Below are 18005 nucleotides of genomic sequence, written 5' to 3' on the forward strand. Positions count from 1 at the left end.
TTTGCCCCACTAATCTCAGTCTGGTCTCAACCAGACCCAAAGCTCTGGTTCGATCTACTGTTGACCACCTGTCCTTTGCCCTACCCATCTCAATGGGCATCAGCCTCCATTGTCAGTGTGGTATATGGAAGGTTATCCTATTTAATCCCCTGAGGTGTATGAACAGTGGGCAACCCCAATTTGCTTAGGATAATATGGTGATAAATAACAGAACAGTGTAGTTCAGCCTTGCCAACCCTGTCACCCTCCAGATGTTGTAGACTACAATTCACATCAGCTCAAGCCACAGTGACTGATGGGAGTTTTAGTCCAAAACATCTGGAGGGTGCCAGGGTTGGCAAGGCTTGTATAGTCTCTTCTGTTTCTGAAATTCTTGTTATCTGAAGGTATAAAGTGAAAATCAATGTTGGTAGCATTGGGGGTTGAGTGCTGGGCTTGGATAAAGGAGACCTGGGTTCAGATCCATATCCAGCCAAGCAGCTCATTGGATGGGCTTTAGCCAATCATCCTTACTTGGCCTGCAGTGTCTCTACAAATTCGTTAATGAGGATAGCACCAGATAGCTCACATATAGGCTGCATGAGCTCCTTAGAGAAGAGTTGTGGAATCTGACCATTCTTGACGCACCAAGGGTTCCATTTTGATGCCAAGTCAATCTTCAGATACCACTCATTGACACTAACGGATAAGCAGAAGCATAGGGTTTAATTCTGCAATGGCTGAGCAGTTGCCCCTGCATGGCTGTGTGAAGGGGTTTGCCTTTAAATCCCTGCTAAAACAAAAAGAGGGGTAGAGAATTAGTTACATTTTGCTGCTTCCAAGGTGAAATCCTGACTTGGGTACTTCAAAGCACCAAATCACCCAATGACATACAATTGACAGGTGGGCAGCCGCATAGAGCCAAAAAGGTCATCCAGCTCTGCCTTAAGAGTTCAACCTGGGATCATCTGTGTGCAAAGCATGTACTCTACAGGAGTGTCCTTCAACCTTGGGTGCCCAGATGTTGTTGGACTACAACTCCCATCGTCCCTGGCCATTGGCTCAGCTATCTGGGGATGATGGGAGTTGGAGTCCAACAACAAATAGGCACCCAAGGTTGAAGAACACTGCTCTATATCAGAAAGCCATGGCCCCTGCCTGTTGGAATGAGACAGATAGATAAATAAATTCAGTGTATGCTTCATGTGACTCCATATCTGCATAAGCCATAGTTACCAGACGTCCTTTGTTTCAAGAGATGACCTTTATATCAGAGCATCATAGCTGTATTGAACAGCATAGCATTGGCACGACAGTCCCCAAGTCTCTTCTCTTGCCTCTTAAAAAAAATTCTTTGGCAAATCAATTGCAATACTGTTTATAACATCATTCTCATTTAATCTCATCCAAACATTTGAGTGTCCCTTCAGGTTGTTTGGGTAAAAATATGCTATTCTAAGAACCAACAGGCAGCTTACTTTTAGCTGACGTGGGTGCTTTCAGCACACAGATGAACTGTCTAACCATTTGCTGTTCGAAAGGCAGCAATAGCCAGTAATAAAAATCTGCTTATAATGCTATGAAATGCTGATGGCTTTGGAAGGCTAAAAAGACCCATAGGCAAATATTCCCTCCCAGTTTTATGAAATCCATAGGTGCCCTCTTTCATCCAGCTCCATAGATGTGTAGAAAAAGCTTAAAAATTGGGTTTCTTTTTCTGTAGGTTTCTTTTCCAACACCCCCTTATTAATATACATGTAGTATGAGCTTAAGAATAGTATTCTTCCTCTCCCCCCGCCCCCCAATCAATTTGGCTGAAGGTACAGTCAAACAACAGATGTCATGTTTTTTCCAGTTTGGTCACAGTAAAAAGTAAAGGACCCTTGGATAAGTCCAGTCAAAGGTGACTCTGGGGTTGCGGCGCTCATCTCGCTTTCAGACCGAGGGAGCTAATGTTTGTCCACAGACAGCTTTCCAGGTCATGTGGCCAGCATGACTAAACCGCTTCTGGCACAATGGAACACCGTGATGGAAGCCAGAGCAAACTGAAACGCCGTTTACTCTCCTGCTGCAACTATACCTATTTATCTACTTCCACTGGTGTGCTTCAAACTGATAGGTTGGCAGGAGTTGGGACAGAGCAATGGAAGCATACTCTATTGCAGGGATTTGAACTAGCTGACCTTCTGATCGGCAAGCCCAAGAGGCTCAGTGGTTTAGACCACAGCGCCACCTGCGTCACAGTAACCCTCCCCAAGTCATGAAATAAAAATGCTGAGCATCCTCTATTCTTACTATGGCAAAATAAAGACCTACCAATCAGCAACCTCAGCCCAGATACAAGACCAGATGTAATCAGTGGGAAAAGCCCCAGGGAGGGGCAAAGCTTACTCCAAGAAACATGGCAGCATCGTGCACAGTGATTGGGGAAAAGGAGTAAGAAGGCAGGCTTGTAGTTTCAACATTACTGAATCAGGCCACAGGCCTATCTGGACCAGCAGCCTATTCCCCACAATGGCCAACCAGATGCCTCTGGGAAGCCCTTAGCAGCCCACCCATTTTCCTCAGCAACTTTAGAGTCAATTTAGCATTAGAAATCGGGATAGCAAAGCTAGGATGGCTCCTAGAACCTGGGTTGTGGGCGCCAAAACAGAATGTCTAGTCACCTTTGGGGGGGGGCAGCAACACCTTTTATTTATTATTGTGATAAGCATGAAGTAATGCGCAAGTCACATAAGTGACAACTAGTTAATATCATATGTCTAACATAAATTGTTAATACGTTTCTAATTTGGTGTTTAAATAAAAATATTGGTACCATACTTCAGTTTTCAAAATATTCTATTCTTTATTGTTACACTCCTTATATTGTCTATCCTTAACATATACTTCAAAGCTTCAAAGCACATACATTTCAGTAATCCTTGAGTGTCAGCCAGGCACAAAAAAATGGCACCCAGACTTTTTGAGGTGCTCGCAAATGGAGAATCGCCTGGCTTCCTGCTAATTTCGAACCCTGAGAGTCATACTGCCTCTAATATGGGATCCCATTGGTAGCCTTATCACCCATGAATTTGTCTAATCCCCCTTCAAAGTTGGTGGTTGTCACCACATACTGTGAATCCCACAGTTTACCTATGCGCTGTGTGAATCAGAACTTCGCTTTTGTCTACCTGAGCCGCCTACTCTTCTGCTTCATTGGGTGGCCCCGAGTTCTAATATTACGAGAGACGGAGAAGCTCTTTCTCCACAGCATGCATGGTTGTATGCCCCTTCATCCTGTTACACACCCACCCTCTGCTTACTGCCTTGATCTAGCTAAAATGTGTGTGAACGTGAGATGGGGAGGTTCGGGCAGAGCTCCAGCCTCCCTTGGCAACTGTTCACTCCCTTCAGTCGAAGACAGTCATATGCTGTGAACAAAGTGTCATCTGGTGGGGTGTCTCTTCTGTCAGTGGGTTGGAGGTGGGGGCCTTGCCTGGTTGCAGTGGGCAGCCCAAGAGCTGCATTCTTTTCTGTGGACCCTTCCAAGGCCTACATGCCAGCAGTAGGCAGTTTACTGTGTGGAAACTACAAAAGTAAACACATCCGACGTTATTCTCCGTCCAGGCAAGCAGGAGGTGTTATCAGCACACAAAGACACATCTCTGCCAGGCAAAAAACACACTGGGGGTGCAGAAGGACCAGAAGGAGAGGCCTAGAGGGCTGCATTAGGCCCACAGGCCTGAAGTTCCTCACACCTCCTAATAGGTTGAGGGTGTTGTGGAAAACTAAAAAGGTGACTGTATTCAGGTGCTTGGTGCTGAGCCTGATAATCTTTAAGGCGAGGGCTCATAAGCAGTAATCAGGAAGAGGCCTTACCAGGCTGCTAGACCCTGGCAGGATGCCAAGTGCTGATGCCAGCCTTGCTCCCTCCTCCGATATCAAAGGACTAGACTTATCACAGAGAAACAAAGAGATAAACCGATGGTGTAAGCAACTTCTGCTAAAGCCAATATTGTGATGAGATGCGGCTGTGGAAGGTTTGGGGCCAGGGAGTAAAGACAACCAGTTCATGTTGTGAGTTGAGAACATGTGTCAGGCCTGCTGGATGAGGCCAACAGGCCCATCTAGTCCAGCACCCTGTCCTTGCATGCCTGCGAGCGGGTGCCCTCTGCCCACCTGCGATTCCCGGCAACCAGCATCCTTCCTCCTGCCAACGGAGTTCCCCTTCTGACTCTAGCAGGATTCTGGCCCAAGGAACCGAGGTCATATGGCGCCCCGGCCTTTACTGGAATGCAAACAGCCAAAGAATTTGGCAGGTCAGCAAATGGAGCACATGATGCCCAGGAAGAGACACAACTCAGCAAACTCCCACTGTAAGCTGTGGAAAGGCCGGGCAGGGAAGGCACCTACCAATTTGCCATGAGAGGATGGCGGTAGGTGCGCACGGGAGGAGCAGCATTTGGGGCCAGCTGCCAGTGAATACCTCCCCCCTCCCTCCCCCACCCCCACCCCCACCCCCACCACCCAGCCTCCCCTGTAAATCACCTCCTTCCTCCTCATATGAACTGTGTCCCAGCTGGATGGCAGTGTGGTTGCCATGGTGACACAGAGATGCTGGTTGCTTTGATAAGCTGAGGGAGTCTCCCCCCCTTTCGGTCTCTTCGCCCACACAACCTGGACCAATTCTCCGTGCTCCTTCCTTCCCCCTTCGCATGAGGTCTCGAAATGAGGTTGCGAAGAGAACAGAACCCCCATGTGCTCTCGGCTAGGGTGTGAAAGCCTTTGGTTGTGATTTCTGCTGGCTGATTGGCAAAGGATGGAGGGAATGGCTATACCCCGCCAGAGATGGAAGAGAGGGTGGTATCTTGGAGACGGTTTCCATGGAGGCCCCTTCACACAAGCCCTGATGGCTCATTGATATGCTGCTACTGCTGCTTTAATTTCACTATTTCTCCCTCTCCGCCTCTTAACACCCCACCCCACTCCACCCCTCACATTCTTATTGGGCAGCAGGCAGTTCACTGCCAGAAGCGTGAGTGGGTCTTACTCCCCAGGTGGGCAACAATTATACCATCCTGGAGGGGTGAGGCCTCTGCTGCAGCAGTGCATTCATTTCTCCCCATTTAGCAGAAGCTCCTCCCTCATCCTTTTGCATGTGGCCTGCGGGCACATGCAGCATTGAGGAGACAAGGGGATATGGGCGGAGGGGATCTCTCTCACTTGAGCACAAAGCACCTGGAACTGATACCAGCGAAGCATCTTTCTTGCGCATCAACGAGAGAAGAGGACAAAGGCAGGTGCTGATTTGCATTTTTAAAAACCGTGTTCTAATAGTTTTGTAGGGAAGCAAATTTAGAAGTAATTCAGTATAATTTGAATAGAAATACAATACAGGCGACTCCCCATTTACGCAGGGGTTACGTTCCGAGGCACCACGCATTTAAGTGCAATTGTGTAATGAGAACACAATTGAAAAAGCCTGCAAATGAACGCCACAATCGCTCCCTCCAAACCTTGCTCAAGCTCCCCACAGGCCTTGATGCAAAGGCTTGTGGGGTTGCTAAGCACTGTTTTGTGCCATTTTTGTGCTTCTTTAAGGCTATTTTTGCCCCTTTTGTGCCACTTCTGTGTTTGCGGTGATTGTGCCTGCCCAGAGGCATAGCGCAGGGGGTGGGGCACACTGGGCACCACACCGCAGGGAGTAGCACTTACCATGGAGCCTGCAGCACGCCCGAGCTACACATCTCTCCTGGGAGTGGCGCGGTGGCTCAGGCACCTGCAGGCTCCGCGCTGCCCAAAAAAGTAACACGGGCCTGCTGGGCACAGGAACAGAACATGGCTTGGGCTCTGGGATTCTGGCGCACCCTGCCCCATCCCATCCTGCGGGCACCACACCCACCCACATACCATCTTGGGGTTCTTTCGTCTTTCAATCAGGCCTAGACCTAATGACCTTTCTAGCAGAGGATCCCCTCAAACAGAAGACTGTCCCCCGTAATGTAGGAGATGTTGTACATCCTCTCTTCATCGCTCTTCCCTGCTGTTCCTCCTCTGGAAGTGAAGTTGGGGTAGATGTACCAGCTGAAACCTTGGGGAGCGCCTCTCCTTATCACAGCATTGCCAGACAGAATGTAAAACAAAAAGGGCGGGCAGGGTTGGATGGTGGCTTTCTTCTAGGCAGGCTGGAGGAGCAGCCATGTTCTAGAAATGCTTGCTCTACATCATGGGTAGGCAAACTAAGGCCCAGGGGCCGGATCCAGCCCAGCCCCAATCGCCTTCTAAATCTGGCCCACAGACAGTCCAGGAATCAGCGTGTTTTTACATGAATAGAATGTGTGCTTTTATTTAAAATTCATCTCTAGGTTATTTGTGAGGCATAGGAATTTGTTCATTTTTTTATTTCAAAATATAGTCCGGCCCCCCACAAGGTCTGAGGGACAATGGACCGGCCCCCTGCTGAAAAAGTTTGCTGACCCCTGCAGTCTACATCATGTTGCGGGGGACTGGACCCACTAGGGGCCACTTGTCTGTGGAGACTGAGCCCACCAGTGTAGGGAACTTGCCTACACTGGTGATATCAAATATGGCAGCCTGCTTGCTTTACCTACACAAGTTGACAGGAGGAACGGAGAGCCCAGTCGGATCCTGCATGCACAGGCCAGTCCTGGGTTGCATCTGTTTGGGTGAGGAACTTTAGGCCCCATGGCTAAATGCAACTCTTCTAGGCTTCTCTATGTGGCCTTCGTAGCTCTCCCTGCGCCCTCACAGGCCCTCCTTCCCACCCAAGTGCTTTTGCCTGGCTGGAATGAGTCCTTGAAGCCTGAGAATGCCTCTTGCTAGTCTGGGATGAGTGTTTGGAAACAGGCAACCAGAGTGACCAGGAGGCTGGAGAAACTCCCAAATAAGGAAAGATTACAACATTTGGGTCTGGGGCTCTTTAGCTCTTTAGTGGCAGAAAGTTCAGAACAGACAAAAGGTCTGATTCAGCAGAGCTTTTCTTAGGAAATCTACTGAAAATAGTTTAATTCAAATGACTCTATGTCTGTGCATGCACACAAACCAAATAGCCCATCTGGGAATCACACATGAGACAGGCAGTTTGCTGTTGCTCAAGGGCATTTTTAATTTCTCTGCTCCAGGCATGCTCCAGGAGGCCTGGTCCTCTGAGGGTGCCTGCTGCCCAATATACATGCTGCTTTCTATAAATAATTCTCAAATTTGTGGAATGTGCATCTTTGGGGGACAAGTGGAAGGAAGAGCAGTTTCAGGGGTGATAGAATAGGATCCTAGAGCATGCTGTGGATCTTCCCTCACTAACCAAGACACTGGTAGATGTATCACCCTATGACAGTGAACATCATCTTGGATTTGTGTGGGTGAGCCCATCATTTCTTCCCCTAGACTCCACATGTGATTTGGAAGGAAGCAAGTTTGGAAATATCTGTTGCTTTCTTTCTTTTTCCTGGGGCACGGCTTTCAGAGGGGTTGAAATATATTATGTTGTAATGCAAGGCTTTCCCTGGAATGAGGGGCATTCTCTAGACATGGCATTGTTGTCCTTTACTCAGAACTGTGATTATTGTGCATCATGTGCAAGCACCACACAAATACCAAATTCAGCATCCTGAGGGTCAACTTTCATTTTATTAAAATAGTATTTATTGTGTTGGTCCATAGACCATACCAGGAAACTTACGTTTTATTTTAAAAATCAAGTTTGTAGACCTTGGGGGCTAAGAAGAGTGTGTATGAAGGCCACCAAGATCTCTGAAGTCCTACAACTGCAGTGACTATGTGGTTGGGCTTTGTGGTTCTGTGCTGTTTGTCTCCCTGCTACTCGAGGGCTACAGGAGCAGAACCAGTTCGGCAATAAATAAGCCAACATGTGCAAATCTGCTTAATCCAAGCCCTAGCCTCCAATTTTACCTAGCACTATAACTGCATTTCCTCAGTGCAAGAGTTAGATAGTGAAGGATTTGCGCGGTCCTGCCCTTATCTGTACATGCTTCTCCGAACCTGTTTGTGTGATTCTCTGACTTGCAGGGCTTTGTACACTTACGAAGATGACTCCGATAACCTGAAACTGGCTGCTTCGGGAAGTGAGTATTCCTGTCCCTGCCCTTGCCTCCTTGCTGGGCAACCTTATGTTGCTTAGCCGATCCAGTCCTGGCAGTTCTCAGTGCTCCACCAAACTTCCCTCTCGTAAAACAAAAACAAAAAAAAATAAATCCCCTTTTTTCTTTTTAAAGTATATTTTTTATTAAGTTTTACATAACAAATTTAAATTCAAACACATCATTCACCTCTTCAATTAGGATTCTCTGAATCCCCTCCACCCTTCCATGGTTACCATTATCAGTCTTTTTCCCCCCTTCTGCTTATCTTATTTTCTTTAATTTGTTAAAAAAATTAGTAATTCATTTTTCCATAGTTTTTTGTACATTACAAGCATTACTCAAATCCCACCAAAGTTTTTAGTTGTTTACAGTGTTCTCTTAAGTACATTGTAAATTTTCCCCATTCCTTCTTAAAATTCTTCTCTTCCTGGTTTCTGATTTTCCCAGTCAGTTTCGCCATTTCGCCATAGTCCATCATCTTCATCAGCCATTCCTCTCTGGTTGGAACTTCGTCTTCTTTTCATCTCTGGGCCAGTAGTATCCTCGCTGCTGTCGTCGCATACATGAATAGACGACAACTAAAAATCCCATTTTTTTCAACAGGGTTAGAGTTGAAGTGGCATGGGGTGGGGAGGTAAATGGCCATGAGCAGTGGCAAGGGCACACCCCGTAAGTTGAGAGAGTAGTCCCTTTTATCATGTGTTCCTCTGTCTACCCACCTGAAGGGCCGAAGTTCAGTGCTGTGTCATCTGCTCTGCATGCAGAGGTTTTTGGTCCAGTCTCTGGCATCTCCAGATACCAAGATTCCCTGCTTGAAACCCAGAGAGCCTGCTCCAATCTGCACAGACCATACTGAGATAGATGAACCAGTGCGCTGGCTCTGTGAAAGGCAGTGCCCCATCAGGTCCCTAAGGGAAAGAGCAGTGTGGTCTGTGTCCCATAAAATCTGTCTCTTTGCTTCTTCAGCTGGCGGCCTACAAGAACTCTCCAGCCATTTTGAGAACCAGAAAGTGATGTACGGATTCTGCAGTGTCAAAGACCCTCAGGCCACCCTCCCTAAATATGTCCTCATTAACTGGGTAAGTCCAACAAGAGTCTGGGAGGTAGCTTGCTCTGTGCTGAAGGGGAGCAATATTAAAGTTGACTGGGCCACACAAAAAGAGGCCCTTGGTACTGCATGGGAAGGGAATGTTCCACCAGTTCAGCTTTTCCTCCCACTATGGTGAGACAAGGAGAAATTCAGCCTTCTTTATGCACAGGAATCTTCTTGGCATCTGGAGCTGGCAGCCCTGTTCAAACTAGGGTGGAGAATTCAGAAACAGCCAAGTGTTTCTCAAACCTGGGTCTCCAGCTGTTGTTGGGCTACAACTCCCATCATTGCTAGCTAGCAGGACCAGTGGTCAGGGATGATGGGAGCTGCAGTTCAACAACAGCTGGAGACCCAGGTTTGAGAAACTCTGAATGGCGAAGGCTGATGGTAGGTCCCTGGTGTCTCAACCGTAGGGCCTAATTGTGCACAGTCATTTTCTACCTAAAGATAATCTCTGTGTAGGAAAAAGCACCAGCCCATCATTTGTGAAGGCTGGCATGAGTGCTGTTTGGGCTGTGAATACAGGGGCACATAAAGCTGGCTGGCTCTGAAGAGGCCTGCAATGTGGAGGTTGATCTTTCTAGCAGAACCCTTGCTGACTGCTGGGTTTCCATTGATTTGTCTGCACTGCCCTCTAGTGGAACAAATTCCATTTCCTTAATGAATCTGAAAGGGTCGACCACTCTGACACATTGGGCTGGCTCCTTCTCCTTCCCACTTTCTGTCCAGACTTGCTTCCTATCCTACCTGACATATCCCAGCTTGTGACAATCTTTAAATACTGCTTTTGTGGACAGTTCCTTTCACTAGGCCTTTTAAAAAAATGTCTTTGTAGAAATATGGGTTTAACAGTCTGAACCAGCCGCCTTTGGCCTGATGCCCTCCAGACATTTTGAATAATAATATTATTAACAATATTTATTTATTTATTTATTTATTTATACATACATACATACATACATACATACATACATACATACCCCATCCATCTGGCTGGGTTTCCCCAGCCACTCTGGGCGGCTACTGACAGAATATTAAATACACGATAAAAATTCAGAATTCTTCTAAAAGTCAGATAGTTGTATATTTCCTTGACATTTGATGGGAGGGCATTCCACAGAGTGGGTGCCGCTACCGTGAAGGCCCTCTGCCTGCTTCCCTGTAACCTCACTTCTCGCAGTAAGGGAACCTCCAGAAGGCCCTCAGAGCTGGACCTCAGTGTCCGGGCAGAACTACAATTTCCAGCATCCCTGTGTATTGGCCATGGTGGCTAAGGCTGATGGGACTTGTAGTCCAAAAGCATCTGGAGAGAACCAGGTTGGGGAAGGGTGACTTAAAAGAAGAAACACATTACAAAGTGCTGCCCAGGGGCAGAAATGAACAACAAATATCCAGCCATTTGGAAACCACTGAATATCGCTGCTAGCCCTAGCAAGACCCCCTTCGCAAGGGTGAGATCTACTGTAAAGGAATATAAGATGTACTCTCTGTGTCATTTCCCAGTCCTTAACAAAAAGACCGCCAAAAAACCTCCTGCCAAGCATTGATGCTCCAGGACTTAGAAGAAGCTGCAGATTTAGGCATGTGGGGCAGTGTTTCTTCCCTACCTTGTTGGCACAGTGATATGTCTGGTCTACATCTCATCCAAAATTATCAAGGAAGACCTTTCTGCAGAGAAAATCCTTGCTGCTCTTGCTTTCCATTCAAAAATCCAGAGGAATATCCCGTTTTCTTGCGTGCTGGTGCCGCCCTTGTCCTCCTCCTTCTGAGCTCTCAGGATGCTCTCCCAAGTAGCCTGTGTCTCTATGTGCATGTAGAATAAGATGCTGCCTGCTGCTGTCTCACGAGAGTGGCATCTTCCAGCACTAACCTTCCCCGTCCCTGTGCACCTTTATGCCTGGCAGGTGGGAGAGGATGTTGCTGATGCCCGCAAGTGTGCCTGCGCCAGCCATGTGGCCAAAGTCGCGGAATTCTTCCAGGTCAGTGGCAAACTGTTTGGGGAAGGGTGCGCAGGTGGGAGTGCCTATGCAACAGTCCGTTCTCATCTTGTGGAAAAGGGATTTGGACTTTGTGAAAGAGGGAACATGGTTCTCCTGCAATGCAGGGGTGGAAAGACCTGTGGCCCTCCAGTTGTGGACAGAGAGTGTAGCCCAATAACATCTGGAAGGACACAGGCTCCACATCTGGGATGGGCAAGGAGTTTTGATTGTGAGCTGTTGGCAGGAGACCTGTGTCAGCTGCTGGGTCTCCGCTGTTGTCCTCCAGGGTAGCTGCCTTAAATCCTCATCTGACTTCCTGCTCAATGCAAAATGCAGTTTCAAGTGGGGTGGCAAACCTGAGGTCAGGGGGCCAGATGTGGCCCTCCAGGCCTCTCCACCCAGCCCTTGGGACTCTTCTTAGTCCTTGCCCCTCACCAGCCTAGTTTGTGGCTTTCTAAAGTGCTTTTGCCTGGCTGGTATATGTTCTTGAGCCATGATCATGCCTCCTGCTTGCCCAGTTTAGGTAGGCAGGTAGCGGGTGCACAGGTGGGTGTAAGCCTCTGGCTTTTGTGTGGCTGGAGTAGAGCCTGCTCTACAAAGGTAAATGTCACACATCCTTTGCCCTGCTTGCTTTTGCCTCTGGCGCTGCCCATCACTGGCAAGCAGCCCCCCACAAAACTACCCAAGAGGGAATGCAGGCTCTTTCTGAAAGGGGTTCCCCGCCTTTGAAGCTACAGTATCCCTGATAAATCTGCTCATCCATTGGAGGAGAGCCCACCACCTCCCAACACAGTCTTTGTCTACTGTCTAGCAGCTCTCTTCCCAATAAATAGGAAGTGTCCTCTGGTGCTGAGCTGAAATCTCTTTTCCTGGTCCTAGTCCTGCTCCCTGGAACCTCAGAGGACAGACAGGTCTATGTCATCTTCTCCAGCTTGGTGGCCGGACCTTCATTTTTCAGTGTGGTTTGAATGTCTCAACAGGGTGTGGATGTCATTGTCAACGCTAGCAGCGTGGAAGACATCGACCCAGGAGCCATTGGGCAGCGGCTCTCCAACGGCCTCGCCCGCATTGCCAGCCCCGTGCTGCACCGTCTCCGCCTGCGTGAGGATGAGAATGCACAGCCCGTGGTAATGCTCCTTCTTTGCCATGCCCCCCTTTCCCCTTGTTGGGGAGAAGCAGCACCAGCCTCTTCTGGGCTTGGGTGTGGCTGGTCTGCTGAAAGTAAATTCTACTTAGGGCAGCCTTCCCCAGATTTGGACTACAGCTCCCATCAGCCCCTGCCAGCATGGCCTGGGACTAGGGGGAGATGGGAGCTGTAGTCCAACACCATCTGCAGGCACCAGGTTTTGGAAGGCTGTTGACGCAGGGTAAGAAAGATGGTTACAGTGGAGTGGACATTTCAGTTAGCAATAACCTCAGATTAACCTCCCTGGCTGCAATGGGTGCACTGCAAATCCTCCAGCATACGTTATGAACTGCCTTGAAGAATATTCTGGTCAGTTACCCCCATGCTGTTACAAACCATTGTGAAACACACCAGGGCAGTGAGAACCTGGCAAGTTCTCTTGTTATCTGTGTGTGCTCATTCACACACATACACGTCTCTCTCCTGACCTGATTTGATTTTTTTGTTTCAGGGCACCACCTACCAGAAGACTGATGCTGCTGTGGAGATGAAGCGACTCAACCGGGAGCAGTTCTGGGAGCAGGCCAAGGTAGAAAAGTTTTACCAAGGAAGCCCTGTCCCTGGGCAGGTCAAGTCTGTGATTAGCTATGACTATCTATATATCTCTATCTATCTATCTATCTATCTATCTATCTATCTATCTATCATCTATCTATCTATCTATCTATCATCTATCTATCATCTATCTATCATCTATCTATCTATCTATCTATCTATCTATCTATCTATCTATCTATCTATCTATCATCTATCTATCTATCTATCTATCTATCTATCTCTATCATCTATCTATCTATCTATCTATCTATCTATCTATCTATCATCATCTATCACCTATCATCCATCTATCTATCTATCTAGCTATCTATCTAGCTATCTATCTAGCTATCTATCTAGCTATCTATCTATCATCTCTATCTATCATCTATCATCTATCTCTATTATCTATCTATCTATCTATCTATCTATCTATCTAATCCATCATATCTCTCTCTCTCTCTCTCTCTCTCTCTCTCTCTCTCTCTCTCTCTCACACACACACACACACACGTATGTCTTTCCTTACCTTCATCCCTGTTCCAGCCCTTCTGTGTGAGGTGCAGCACCTACCCTCTCCCTCTTTTCTGTCCCTTGCAGAAAGAAGAGGAGCTGCGCAAGGAGGAGGAGCGGAAGAAGGCCCTAGACGAGCGGCTGCGTTTTGAGCAAGAGCGCATGGAGCAGGAGAGGCAGGAGCAGGAGGAGCGAGAGAAGCGCTACCGGGAGCGCGAGGAGCAGATTGAGGAACACAGGCAAGGGGCAGCCGGGAGGGTCTGGCCGTGGTGTTGTCTGTCTGGAAAGGGAGCCAAGGAGGCAACACGGGTGGTTCCTTAGCAAGCCAAGATGGGCAAATATCGGTTCGTCCAACAGGTGGGAGAGGGCTCTTGTGCTCTAATCCTGCTTGCAGGCAAGGATGCCTCTTCCACGTTGCTTCCTTGTGGGAAGCAAAAGTGGCCCTGTTTCATTGGCTGCCCTGTTGCTCCTCCCTCTGTTTGTATAGGCCTAAGTGCCTCTTGGTCCTTCCTGAATGTTATGCTGCCAGTACTGATGGTGGTGAGAGTCTGCTTGAACTCAGCATGATTATTTAGTGCGGTTGGAGGTATATATCAGCCTCACCTCTTGCTGTTTTCAATTTAATTGCTCACAGAGTCATATACAGTCATACCTCGGGTTACAGACGCTTCAGGTTGCGGTTTTTTTGGGTTACGGATCGCCGAAACCCGGAAGTACCAGAATGGGTTGCTTCTGGGTTTTGGCGGTCGCGCATGCGCAGACGCGCCAAATCACAACCCATGCATGCACAGACACGCCACTGTGGGTTGCAAACGCTGCGGATTGCAAACGTGCATCCCGCCCGGATCACGTTCGCAACCCAAGCATCCACTGTACATGTTTATTGAATGTATTGCGCTGGTAATAGCTGTTTCCTCCAAAACATTCCTAGGAGGTAGGTTCAGCTGGGAGGTAGCGGCTGACCTAAAGTCATTCAGAGTGCTTCATGGGTGAGTGGGAATTGGAACCTCCCCAATCCACATTCTACTTCCTCTCTATAATACCAGTGGTTTTCAAGCTGTGTTCCATGGCATCTTGGGGCTCTTTGAAAGCCAGTGAAGACCATTAATGGCAGGCAATTCTCCCTGAAAAATGGCTTGCCCACCACTGCTGATTGTTCTCTGCCATGTTATGTTGGAGCACAGTCTGGCACTTCACACTGAATAGAGATGAGACCCCAAAGTCCTGGCAGAAACCTGAGTGTGTTCTTCGGAAAGATTTCATGGCAGATTTGGGGGGGGGTGGCTAAGCAGTTGAGTTTGGAAAGAGCTCTTTCCTGCAGTCATGTGTGGTTGAAAGCCACTGCACAGCAGCACCCTGGCACAGTGCCCTTTCCCAGTTGTTTGTTCTCCCTTGTTGTTGTAGGATAATCCAAAGCTTTCAATTTACAACAACAACAACAACAATTTATTTATACCCCACCCATCTGGCTGGGTTTCCCCAGCCACTCTGGGCAGCTTCCAACAAAATATTAAAATACAATAGTCTGTTAAACATTAAAAGCTTCCCTAAACAGGGCTACCTTCAGATGTCTTCTAAAAGTCTGGTAGTTGTTTTTCTCTTTGACATCTGGTGGGAAGGCGTTCCACAGGGCAAGTGCCACTACCGAGAAGGCCCTCTGCCTGATTCCCTGTAACTTGGCTTCTCGCAGCAAGGGAACTGCCAGAAGGCCCTCAGCGCTGGACCTCAGTGTCCAGGCTGAACGATGTTTACTTCTTCTGATGACAGAAGGATTGGCTGCTTTGGTCAAAGCCATACCACTTGCCCTGTGTCTTACCAGAATAGATTGAAGAAACATCTGAAATTATAGGTCTTTCCCACCTCCTGCATATTCATTTGGGAGCAGAGGGAACCATGCAACAGTAGCCAATGTGCCTTTAATGGTTTCATATTCCATATGTGCAATAAACAGTCCCTGTTCTGTGATTTCCCAGGTTTATCCGGACTTCTGCAGCTCTTTGAAGGGCTGTGTGTGTCGGATGGCAGTGCTGTTTCATAACCGCTGAACGATTATGGTCTCTGAAGTGAAGCACTTAAATCATTTTGCATTTGCATGAGTGGCAGTGATGAAATTTTAATAGAGAGATAGATTGGACCCAGCCTGGGCAGGACATATTTGGGCATACTTTCTCGTGTTGTGGTTTATATCCAAACAGCTATGGTAGGCTGGATTAAGAGTACAAACACATTGTCGTTTTCATACACAACAGTGGTTCCTAGGTAGGTGAACATGCAGCAGACAGAATGCCAAGTGGTAGGATAAGAACTTGGAACACCTTGGTGAGCTGACAAGGTATGAAATGCAATAGGCTAACATGTCAAGTGTAACACCTAAGAAAGGAAGCTCAGAAGGTAACCGTTTAAAGGTGGGAGGCAGAAACAGGATGGGATTTGGAATGGGACACACTTGCAAAACGCGGAGCGACAGGAGGCATTTAGCAGAGGGGCTCCCAGAACAGAAGGCATAATAGCCCCTCCAAATGTTCTTTTTATCACACAAGCATGATGATCTGTGCTCAAGATGGTATCAGGGCAGCTATACGTGATTCCGCTTTCAATGTGGTTTGGGCCTGCGAAAGTTCAGAGGTGGATCTGCTGCTTCCTTTCCAGCTGGTGCATGCCCCACCGCTTCCTGCTGAAATCCTGCAGCTTCTGGGATGGGTGGGTTGTCCTGCTTTGGCTGTGCTATAGCAAAAGGGTGCCCCTCCCTCCCAATGGCAATAGTGCAGCAGCACATGCAGTAGCATTGCCAAACAACCCAGAAAGCGGGATGAGGTGTGGGCTGTCCAGTGTAAATCCACGGCTAATGCGTTATTATTGCATCAAAGACACATTGCAGAAAATACCCGCAGGAAACAAAAAAAGGCCATGCTATCTGGAGGTGCCCAAGAGATTTTCCTGCTTGCTGGCAAAATAGGCACAGAACAAGCTTTAGAGTGGGCTCTAGAGACCAGTGAAAATGATTTAAGAGGCCTTGAAATAAGAGCTAATGGGGGAAATGGTGCATAATAAGGATTAAGTGAAGGTGCAACAGAAAATTTCAAATATACACAACTTTGGAATAAAGTTGGAAGTCAGACGGTTCTCCATGGTTCCTGAATGGAGAAGGCTATCTTTTGACTGATTGGCTACTTCCTGCTGCTTTGCAAGGAAGGGTGGGGTATTATTATTATTATTATTATTATTATTATTATTATTATTATTGATGTTAAATGTTAGAAAGCCAAGACAGCCTGCGGCCTGTCCTACCCAGGCCCTAGCATTCCAGTACCAGGATCTCTCAAGCCTTCTTTTCCTCCTCCTTCTCCTCCTTTCCCTTCCCACCAGGCGAAAGCAGCAGACCCTGGAGGCGGAGGAGGCCAAGCAGCGGTTGAAGGAGCAGTCCATCTTTGTAAGTGATGCTTCAAGAGCTTGGGGGAGGATTGTCCAGTTGTGCCACTGGCTCCCCCAAGGAGGTTGGCAGAGGTAGGGATTCAGCACCAAGGCTGGCTGGTGACATTGGGGACCCACTCTGCAGCCAGGGTGAGGACGCCTTGCTGCCCAAGAGCTCTTCCTCTCTCCAGCTTTGTGCTAGGCCAGGAGAATAACAGTAAAGCAAACAGACAGACAGACAGACAGACAAATGTAGGTCTTCTGGTGTGGTTGAGGTGCCCTGGGGCTGACGCTGACCTCTCTCCCTAGGGGGAGCAGGAGGACGACGAAGACAGGCAGCAGCCCAAAAAGTCTGAGTCAGAGGTGGAGGTGAGTGCGGCCCCGGGGCACAGCATGCGTTGTGTAGGCAGCAGGACTCTTGCTGCATGAGGGTTGTCGCGTTTGTGTGTGGAGAGTTTTGGCGGGGAGGGGGGGCCTTCAATTCTGGCGACTGTTGTCCTGTGGAGAAGCTGGAGTGTGCTGTTGATGAGCGGAAGTCTGTGCTTAAGCAAGGCTGGGCATCAGTTCTCTCTCTGGGGAGCAAGGCGGGATCCCGGCTGTCCTCGTCTCTCCTTTGCTTACATACATGTTCCATTTTGTCAGAAGAGGAAGACAGATTGTAGTGCTGTCACTTTTCTTCTCCCCCCCCCCCCGTCACTGTGTGCCATTGCTGCTGCTGGGGGTGGGGTTGGGGCATGGGGTGAGGGACACTGTTTGTGTGTGGCACGTATCATGTTTTGTCACTGTTGCCCTGGCAACTGCATGGGGAGGTGCAGCACTGGGTGTGAGGGGGTTCGGGCTGGGTTTATGACGGGGTCTGTGTGGGCCTGTGGACTGGGCTGCCCTTGACCGTCCTCTCTTGCCTCTTCCCCTCGCATCCTGACAGGAGGCGGCTGCCATCATTGCTCAGAGGCCCGAGAACCCCCGCGAGTTCTTCAGGCAGCAAGAGCGAGTGGCTTCGGCCAGTTCAGAGACAGCCCCGCCCATCAACAGAACAGGTAGAGAGCCCTCGCCGGCACTGCTTCAGGCAGGGAGTACAGAAAATGGGGGAATGAGGGTTGGTGGGGAAGCGGTCAGGAAGATTTCAGCAACCTGGTTTTTGTTTTGTTTTTGTTTTTGAATGGAAGGTGGGGAAGTATAAATCTCAGGGCAAGGCAGTGGGCATCCAG

The 18005-nt window shown here is 48.4% G+C and overlaps 1 protein-coding gene across 6 annotated transcripts in view; it reads left to right on the top strand.

Moving 5' to 3' along the window:
- The window catches only part of DBN1 (drebrin 1), a 40169-nt gene that overhangs the window by 15462 nt on the left and 6702 nt on the right, over window positions 1-18005 (top strand). For 3 of the 6 annotated variants that reach the window (XM_081850207.1, XM_081850208.1, XM_081850211.1), the window contains exons 2-10: window positions 8008-8063; window positions 9048-9160; window positions 11076-11150; window positions 12131-12277; window positions 12788-12865; window positions 13474-13625; window positions 16753-16816; window positions 17107-17166; window positions 17723-17834. In XM_081850207.1, the coding sequence (XP_081706333.1) occupies window positions 8008-8063; window positions 9048-9160; window positions 11076-11150; window positions 12131-12277; window positions 12788-12865; window positions 13474-13625; window positions 16753-16816; window positions 17107-17166; window positions 17723-17834 (857 nt within the window). Of the gene's footprint in view, window positions 1-4313; window positions 4338-8007; window positions 8064-9047; window positions 9161-11075; window positions 11151-12130; window positions 12278-12787; window positions 12866-13473; window positions 13626-16752; window positions 16817-17106; window positions 17167-17722; window positions 17835-18005 lie in introns of those variants that run through there. The other 3 variants (XM_081850210.1, XM_081850212.1, XM_081850209.1) reach the window with 2 other exon arrangements.

Source organism: Podarcis erhardii, assembly GCF_964252035.2.
Source record: "Podarcis erhardii genome assembly, chromosome: 2".
NCBI lineage: Eukaryota > Metazoa > Chordata > Lepidosauria > Squamata > Lacertidae > Podarcis > Podarcis erhardii.